We start from the raw sequence: 9,161 nt of genomic DNA on the forward strand, positions 1-9,161 counted from the left end.
ACACCCCCGCACAAATTTCTGTCTTGTTTTTCCTGAAGTCCTCTAAGCGGGGTTAACTCCAAGGCAGAGAGGGAGAGGGGCCGACGGATGTGAGGCTTCAGGGAGGCTCATCCCCAGCCCACCACAACCAACCCACGGCTGTGGGTAACAAGTTGTTAGGGGTCCCTTCCCCTCTCTCTGGCTGTCTGTCCCTCAGGGGCCTCAGGCCACAGCTGGCTCCCTCCCTCTGGGCCTGCTGGGCAGGAATCCCAGGTGGGAGGGTTTCTGCTGCGGTAGGCCACTCAGGGGAGCTTGGAGCCTGACCTCTCACCTGCTTCTCTCTGCTGGCTTCCTCCCTCCTCCCCCGACCTGTGTTGATCAGGTCAGAAGTTGTGCGGGCAGTCTCTCCCCTGCATTTATTTATTTTTCCACAAGTAGAGTATTAAAAAAAAACACCAAGGAAGTATAGTTAAGCGACTTAGATGTATGGTTCAGTCACATTAGAAGCAAGCATTTGCTGGAGAGTACACACTTCTGCCCCTGGCAATTCAGTGCCGTGAATTTTTTTGTATTCTTTCTCCCCTCCTGAAGGAGTCTCACCCAGGCCTGGCACAGAGTAGGCCATGAGTACAGGCTGACCCTGTCTGTCAGTCCTTCTCTACCTCCTCTGCCAGGACTGGTGCAGTAGCCCCCTGACCCTTGTCTCCAGTCCTACCCCTCCCCAGCCAGAGCTCGCCAGATGGCACATCTGCTTCAGTACCCTTCTGTGGCCTTCCCCGCCCCGCCCCCCAGAGCAAAGTCCAGCATCTCAGCCCAGCACCTTCACGATCCTGCCCCACCCACCTCCCCAGCTCCCTAAGCTGCCACTCTTGCCCCCTGGGGACCTGAGGCTCCAGCATCTCTGAGTTCCTGGGGTTTTCCCCCAAGCCCACCCAGTGCCCCATCTACACCTTTGTTCACACAGCTGCCTCTGCCTGAACCGCCCTTCCCTCCTACCTCCCATAAAGTTAAGCAGCGGCTCCCAACATACCCTGGTCTCCTAATGATGCCTCCGATTCTCTCCTCTGAAAGGGCTCCCATCTCTGATAAAATTCTCCTCATCCTTCAATCAAGGCCTTTCTCCAGGTCCCCCCACCCCGCCCCAGCAATCCAGGATATCTCTTAGCTCCCTCTCTAGGCAATGAGGGCAAGGCCTTGCAAAGGGTGGACCCCCAGGGGTGGGAGTAGGGAAGGGGTGAGAAGTTATGACTGACCAGGCTGCCAAACCTTAATGTGAATACACATCACGTGGGGAGATAGCAAACAATCAGATCCTGACTCAGTCATCCTGGGCTGTGGCTGAGAGTCTGCATTTCCTTTTTTTGAGGGGGGCGGCGTGCCACGCGACTTGCAGCATCTTCATTCCCCAGCTAGGGATCGAACCTGGTCCCCCCCTCAGTGGCAGCGTGGGGTCCTAACCACTGGACAGCCAGGGAAGTCCCAGAGTCTGCATTTCTAACAAACTCCCAGGTGAGGCCGATGCTGCAGGACTGGGAGCCACTTTGAGCAGCAGAGGCCTAAGCCCACTGGATTGGCTGGGGAAGGGAGGCAACTGGGAGCCCAGGTGTGAGTAACCATCATCCGGGGTATAAGATGGCGGGGTGGTGCCTGCCCCGGAGTTGCCAGTGGGAGCGGCTTCGTAGGCACCATGGGGCCGAGCTATAGACTCTTTGTCTGCCTTCTGCTCTGGGGGAGTCTGGAGCTGTGCAACCCCCGGTCCGTCTGGCATGATGAATCCCAACATCTCATGCCATCGAAGCCACCCGCCGTGATGGTGGAGTGTCAGGAGGACCAGCTGGTGGTTACTGTCAGCAAAGACCTTTTTGGCACCGGGAAGCTCATCAGGCCTGCAGACCTTACCCTGGGCCCTGACAGCTGTGAGCCGCTGTTCTCTGTGGACACAGATACCGTGGTCAGGTTTGAGGCTGGGCTGCACGCATGCGGCAACAGTGTGCGGGTGAGGCTTGGGCCCCCTCGGCAGCCCCGGCCTCGGTGGGATGACCTGGGAGGGGGCCGGTGATGGGGAGTGTGGATGCAGAGCTGGTGTCAGGCTGGGCTGGGGTGAATTCCTTTCATTTGTGGGGTCGGGTGGCTGGAGTAGTTGAGGCCTGAAGCTGGGCCTCAGTGGCATGGGGATGCGGGGGAGTTCCTGCCTCTAGTTGCCTAAGCTGGGGAGGTGGGCTGCAGTCCAGAGGTGGCAGTGCCCTTTGGGACAGACTGGGCACCTCCGCTCCGATTCCTGAGGATTTATGAACCCCTGGAGGGCGTCCAGGAGAGATGTAGCTGATGTAGGGGAGGAGGGTGTGATAGGATCCCCTGTGGGTAGCCCAGCACTTGTGAGGGGCCCTAGAAATTTGTATGGAAGAGATGAGCTTTGACACCTCAGAAAGCTCGGAAGTCATCTCAGAAAAAAAACACCAGAATTTTGGCATCCCTCATTCATGTTTAATGGCTTTGAAGCCTTGAACTAAAAGTGATGTTGAGGGAGGGGGCAAAGGGCATCGTGTTCGTCTGTGTCGAAGAGGCTCAAAGTGGGTCGCATAGGAGCAGTCTCAAGTAGGGGGCACGTACAGGAAGAGAGCTGAGTGATATTCGGGCCAGACGCCTCCCAAGGAGAGTGGGGAGGGGCAGAGCCTCAGACTAGAGGAGGGGCCTTTCAGCAAGGCAGGGCCTGACCGGGCCCAGCTGGTGCACGATTCCCTGGAACGACTTCTGCTCCGGCTCAGAGAGCCTGTCCTCCCCTCTGTCATGCCCCCCTGCCCACCTGGCCTTGAAGCACCATCAGCCCCCGGAGTCCTCCTCTGGGGCTCTGGTCTCAGTGTGGTGCCCAGGGCTGTCCTCGAAGCCTCCTGGGCCTTGTTTCCCTGGGGAGAGCATAGGGAGGCCGCAGGAGTTAAGGAATAATCCTAATTTAGTAACTCCCAGCCTTGGGGCATTAGAATCACCTGGGGAGTGGTTAAAACTCCTGATTCCCACAGCCCACCTTAAAGCGGAATGGAGGTGGGGACAGACATCAGTAGCTTTTAGATCCCCAGCTGACTCCACCGTGGAGCACGGCCTGATGACGCCTGTCCCCAGGACAATGTTGCCCGGTCTCGCCAGACGAGAATCCTGCAGGGATGGGGCGGCTTCCTGGGAACGCTACCTGTGCCGGTTCTTGGGGCCCACACTCGGTTTAGGGATGCTCTGCTGTCCTGAAATTCTTTCCTTTTGAACAAGGAGCCCCACGCTTTCACTTTGCACTGGGTCCCCCGTATATGCAGCCACTCCACCTGGGGCCCTCGCTGATAGACAGTGAGGTGTGAGCGGGCGGAGGGCAGGGCCAGGCAGCCGTTCACTGGGGGGCCGGGGTCGGGGGGCAGGTGCTGCAAACTGCCCCAGCGGCACCTGCTTGTGCTCTTCCGGCCTCAGGAAACCGCTAAAAACCAGCTTCCCCTTCTGTGAAATGGGCTTGAGAATAAGTCAGAAGAGGGAGGGCGAGTTAGGTAGTAACTGCTGTGGCAGTGAGTTAAAATTCCTGGAAGTTTCTCGCCTCTTCCTGGAGGCTTTCTTGGCCTCAGGCCTCTCCTGGAAGAGGAAGTGGTGTGTGTGTGTGTGTGTGTGTGTGTGTGTGTGTGTGTGTGTGTGTGTGTGTGTGTGTATGTGTATTAGGGTCGGGTGAGGGCAGCGGTCTGAGAAGGGAGCAAACACCCGATGTCTCTGGTCATTGGGTGCTGCTTGGTGATGACACGGAGCTGATCCAGACTCCCTGCGGTGGTGTCACCACTTTGGGGTGAAAAGAGGTGCGAAGCGGGTGCCTGTCCAGGCTCTCCCACGTTGTCAGTGGCAGAGCAGGCTTTGACCCCAGGGCCTGTGTTCTCTCCACCACCAGCGGATGGCCCTCCTGCCCCTGGCCGGGCACATCAGGGCAGGTGATGCTGGGAGAGTTAACCCCTCCCCTTTCCCTCAGGTGACCGAGGACGCCCTGGTGTACAGCACCTTCCTGTTCCATGACCCCCGCCCTGTGGGAAACCTGTCCATCCTGAGGACTAACCGCGCGGAGGTCCCCATCGAGTGCCGCTACCCCAGGTCCGTGTGGGATGGGCCTGTTGCTGCCCCTGGCACAGAGGTCCCTCGGCAGGCACGTCAGCCTCCTGGCAGCATCTAGCTGTGAGGAGGGGGAGGTGCTTGGGCTGCGGTCACTGCCCTCAGTTCTGGTGGGAAGGGAGGGCCTGCTGCCTCTGCTCTGAGCCTCTGAAATTGGTCCGGGCCACAGCTGCCTCTTGGTGGAAGCTGCGAGGCTGCCCGGCCACTGGCGCCCTCAGAGCTCAGAAGTGGTCTTTCAGTAGCGCAGGGGTGGGTGCCAGGCTCTGACTCTGGCCGTCACAACCTGCTCCCTCCCTCTGGCTTTCCCGCAGCGGCTGAGCAAGAGTGGGGAGGCCCCAGCATGAAGCATGTGCCTGTGAACTGGGGCATCGAGGTGGGAGGACAGGGCGAATGGTTTATAACTACAACACCTGGCCCTGTGCTGGGCGGAGTGTGAAGGCCTTGAACCCTGCCCTCCTATCTGGGAGTGGGGAGGGGAGATGGTGTTGATACCACGAGGAAACCAGGGATGAGGCATGTGTGGAAGGGCTTCCCAGAACAAGATCCTGGAGAGGGGGGCCTCGGACAGAGGGCAGACACATCTGGGCAGAACCGTACACACCCCAGAGGAGGGCAGCGTGTCACTAGTAGGGGCTGCAGCCCAGGGACCTGGAGCCCCGGGCCAGGTGTGGACGGCTGCTGTTCTCTTCCCAGGCAGGGCAACGTGAGCAGCTGGGCCATCCTGCCCACCTGGGTGCCCTTCAGGACCACGATGTTCTCGGAGGAGAAGTTGGTTTTCTCTCTGCGCCTGATGGAGGGTGAGCAAGGAGAGTTGGGAGGGGACAGCCAGCAGGGGGCGCTCTGGCAGACCCTCACCCTGGCCATGCCTTGCAGAGAACTGGAGCACCGAGAAGACGACGCCCACCTTCCAGCTGGGAGACAGAGCCCACCTCCAGGCCCAAGTCCACACCGGCAGCCACGTGCCCCTGCGAGTGTTCGTGGACCACTGTGTGGCCACGCTGACGCCGGACTGGAACACCTCCCCTTATCACACCATCGTGGACTTCCACGGGTAAGGCTGGGCTACCTCTCTAGGCAACGCTTGTGCAACACGACCTGTGTCACCCTCCTCAATCTTTAACTGTGTTTCTCTTGTTCTCTTTCAAGTTGTCTCGTGGACGGTCTCACCGATGCCTCATCTGCTTTCAAAGCACCCAGACCCAGACCAGAGACCCTCCAGTTCACAGTGGATGTGTTCCACTTTGCTGATGACTCCAGAAACACGGTAATGGCTTAAGAGCCTGGAATAAGGCTGAACTCATGGGGTCAGGCTGACCAGGCTTACTAGCCGGTGTGGTCACTCACTAGCTGTCCCCTTAAGCGCTGATTTAATAGTTCTGCCCTATCCTAGTAACTTATCAAGTAGAAAAAGCCATGGGCTCTAGTGAGATCTTTGGGAAGGCACAGGCCCTAAGAGGCCGGTAGAAAATCCATGAAGGATGGAGAAATTCAGGGATCCTGGAAAGAGAACGAACTAGGAGAATAGGAGCGCAGGAGACCTAGCTGACAGCTCACATCGGATGAGCACCAACCATGCAGCGTCTGATGACCAAGTCACTGACTTTGTCCTCACCAAGGTCAGCAGGGCCAGAACCCAGATGGGTTGAGTAAAAGGACTTAATAAGAGCAGGTGTCAGCCTTCCTGGAGGCTTTCCAGAAGGGCAAGGGAAGCAGGGGTGAACTTTTCACGCTAGGTAGCCTCTCGAACTTGATCATAGGCTAGACCTGTGACTTTTTGAAACCTGAGTGCATCAGCATCACCTGGAGGGCTTGTTGAAAGAGACCACTGGGCCCCCCGCCCAGGGTTTGGTTCAGAAGGTTTGGAGTGGAGCCTGAAATCTGCATTCCTAATAAGTTTCCAGGTCCTGGTGATGCTGCTGCTCTGGGGTCCACCCTTTGAGAACCACTAAGCTAGGAAGCTCAACTTGACACTAAGGGTGGCAGAGGGGGGAGGGAGCTAAAACGTGGATCACTCGTGATGGCTGGGCAGGAAGCACAGGTAGGACTGGCCTCTAGCCAGAAAGTGCTGGTAGAATCTTACAAACGAAAATCAAGAAGGTTTTAAACAAGTTTCCTGAGATAGGATTGGGAGGATGTGAAATTTGGAATAGCTGGTCAGGAAGGATTAGTGACTAAAGCAGGGATTTTCAGCTCTGGCTCTGTACTAACCACCTAAGGGTCATCAAAATACTGATACCTCCCATATATTTTCATTTAACTGAGGTGGGGCCTGGCATCGAGGTGGGGCCTGGCATCAACTTTTCCAGTTTCTTAAAATCTTCAAAAGTGAAGCCAAAAGAATTTCACAGCAAACAGCTATGTACCTACCAACTAGGTTCTACCACTAGTATCTCACCATACCTAGCCACTAGTCTCTTTATTTAGAAATGCATCAGAAGATATTTAAGCCCCCTGGCGCGTCTAATAAGCAGCTAGGTTTACAAACCGCCAAACCAGAGGCTTACGTGGCTGGCTGGCATTGAGGGACGAGCGGTGTGAATTTTTAGACTTCGCTGATGCTACCTCACCATACCCAGAAGTCCTGTTTGGAGAACAGAAGTTATCTGCTACAGGTGGTAGACAGATAGAAGGGAGGGCACAACTGAAGCTACTGGGAGACGTCCTGGAGCTTTCTGATGGCGGGTCCTGGGTTGAATGGGGCTGGGGATAAAAGAAAATAGACTCGGGAAGGGTGCCAGTGCCCAGATCGGTGACCCTGGGGGGCCTAGGGTAGAAGATGCTGGTTGGGGTAGGGAATCGATCTCGCAGGTGGTCCAGGGGTGAGGAAGGAGGGGGATGAGGCTTCACACAGGTGGTGGCCATCAGCATGGGTGACTCTTGAGCGGGCATCTGCCTCTCCAGGGATGGGGTGGGGGTGACTAAGATCAGAGGACGATCCTGATCAACGGAAGGCAGCCTTGAGCTCTCGGAGGGCTCTCCCTCAAAGGTGGGCAGGTGGCTTGGCGGATGGCGCAGCTGCGGCACAAGAGAGAAAGCTAACGAGGAACCACCCTGGGATCTGAGGCCCCAGTTAGCATCAGCGATATGTTCTGGGAAGAAGCTGAGGCTCAAAGCGGTTCCCTTCCTGGAGTGGGAACACTAAGGGACCCGGAAGCCCTTCTTTGGTGAGGGGGCTGGGGTGTGTGTGCAGATGAAAGGCAGAGGCAGCCAGAAGTGCAACCGGGCTGGTTCAAGTTTCCGAAACGGTTACCCTGTGGGCACGCTTGGCCACTAGGTGGCGGCCGAGGCTTGTGGTTCTGCAGTAGGCTTTAGGAAAGGCTGTGGCACCTCGGTTTCTTTGCAGGATTTGGGGTGTGTGTGCATGTGTGTGTTGAGACCCTGAAGTATGAAGGGGGACCTCTGACTGTGGGGACCTCTTCCAAAAGGATGCAGGCTGACCTGAGCTCTGGTTTTGTCAAAATCCCCCCCACTCCAGCTGGCCGGGTGGGATTTTGGCCCTTGTGGACTTGATTTCCTGTCCCTGAGGTTCTGACTTAATGGGCCCCGGGGCTTAGGCATGCTAAGTGATTGGAAAAGTAGGGGAAAGACCAGAGGAATAAAGATGATGGTGCCGATTTAGAATCCAATTTGTGACTTGCTCTGACGTTTGAGGAGGGTTAACCTCTGAGCCTGCACTATCCCATCTCTAAAGTAGGCTTCCCCTCCCCGTCAAGGGTTAAGGGTTAGAGAAGAACTGGCTTACTAGTCACTGCACTGCCTAGAACTCCACCTCGTAACAGCTGCTCTTATTTCCAGATCTATATCACCTGCCACCTGAAGGTCACTCCGGTTGACCAAGTCCCGGACCAAATAAGCAAGGCCTGTTCCTTCAGCAAGTCCTCCAATAGGTAAGACCAGATTGGACATAACGGGGGTAGCAAAGTGGCCACGCTCCTGTTGATTCCCCCAAGGTGCCTACTGTCGGCAAACCTCTTCCTGCAGACTGCACAGCCGTCTGACCCTTGTGTCTTTCCCTCTCAGATGGTCCCCGGTAGAAGGCCCTGTTGATATCTGTCGATGCTGTAACAAGGGGAGCTGTGGCGTATCAGGCAGTTCCAGGAGGCTGCGCCACCTGGAGGGACAGTCTGTTCCCCGCAGTCGCAGGCATGGTAGGTTTCCATAGGGCCTCAGGTCTATTGCCCTCCCCTCGGTCTAGGGCACTGGATGTCACTCTAGGGTGACACTTGTTCCCCATTTAAGGCTGCTTACCCCTAGGGGGATGCCATTTCGGGGCTAAGTGAGAGAGGCCCCAAGCCTTCATTCACCCTGCTGTCGGCCGGGGCCATTCTGTAGTCATCCTGGAGTCATGACACATAATCAGGGGTGTGGAAGAATAATGCAGCTGTTAGAACTAAACCTACTGGTCTAGAACCCACTGAGCAACCCCAAACCCCTAACCTGACTCCTGTGTACGGACTAAGGTGACCCTTGGATGTCTTGTCTTTCAGTGACAGAAGAAGCAGATGTCACAGTGGGGCCACTGATCTTCCTGGGGAAGACTAGAGACCACAGTGTGGAAGGGTCCACCTCCTCTCCCCCCTCGGTGATGCTGGGCTTAGGCCTGGCCACTGTGGTGTCCCTGACTCTGGCCACCATCGTCCTGGGTTTCATGGGGAAGCGTCGGGCTGCTTCCCACCCCGTGTGCCCTGTGTCTGCTTCCCAATAAAAGAAGAAAGTGACCTCTGGGGTGTGGCACAGTAACTAGATAGGGGTGAATTGGGAAGGGCTGTGAAGGGGCGGAGGGTGGACTGTAACAGGGTCGTGGGTGCAAGCAGCGAGATTGAAGTGCCATTGTGTCTTTAGCAAGTCTGTGTATCAGAGCGGGTGGGGCTTGTCTTCCCAGGGCAGGTATAATCCCACATCTCCAAGGAGGCCAAGATGAGAGGTGTTGGGGGCTAAAGTAGGGTGGGCCCTGCCAGCCCCGCTTCTAGGGGGCCAGAGGGTCCTGGCTCTGGGCCCTATGGATCTGATGCCAGGGCTGGGGACAGGGAGGAAAGGACCTGTAGTCGCCTTCCCTA

General features: G+C 56.8%; 1 protein-coding gene across 1 annotated transcript; it reads left to right on the forward strand.

Moving 5' to 3' along the window:
* Positions 1–1,649: 1,649 nt before the first annotated feature.
* ZP3 (zona pellucida glycoprotein 3) lies at positions 1,650–8,822 on the forward strand. The gene is made up of 8 exons (XM_032605806.1): positions 1,650–1,975; positions 3,968–4,086; positions 4,798–4,901; positions 4,978–5,155; positions 5,251–5,368; positions 7,900–7,991; positions 8,125–8,252; positions 8,592–8,822. The coding sequence occupies exons 1-8, from the start codon at positions 1,667–1,669 to the stop codon at positions 8,807–8,809; spliced, it is 1,266 nt and encodes a 421-aa protein (XP_032461697.1). The 5' UTR covers positions 1,650–1,666; the 3' UTR covers positions 8,810–8,822.
* The last annotated feature ends 339 nt before the right edge of the window (positions 8,823–9,161 follow it).

Source organism: Phocoena sinus, chromosome 15, assembly GCF_008692025.1.
Source record: "Phocoena sinus isolate mPhoSin1 chromosome 15, mPhoSin1.pri, whole genome shotgun sequence".
NCBI classification, from domain to species: domain Eukaryota; kingdom Metazoa; phylum Chordata; class Mammalia; order Artiodactyla; family Phocoenidae; genus Phocoena; species Phocoena sinus.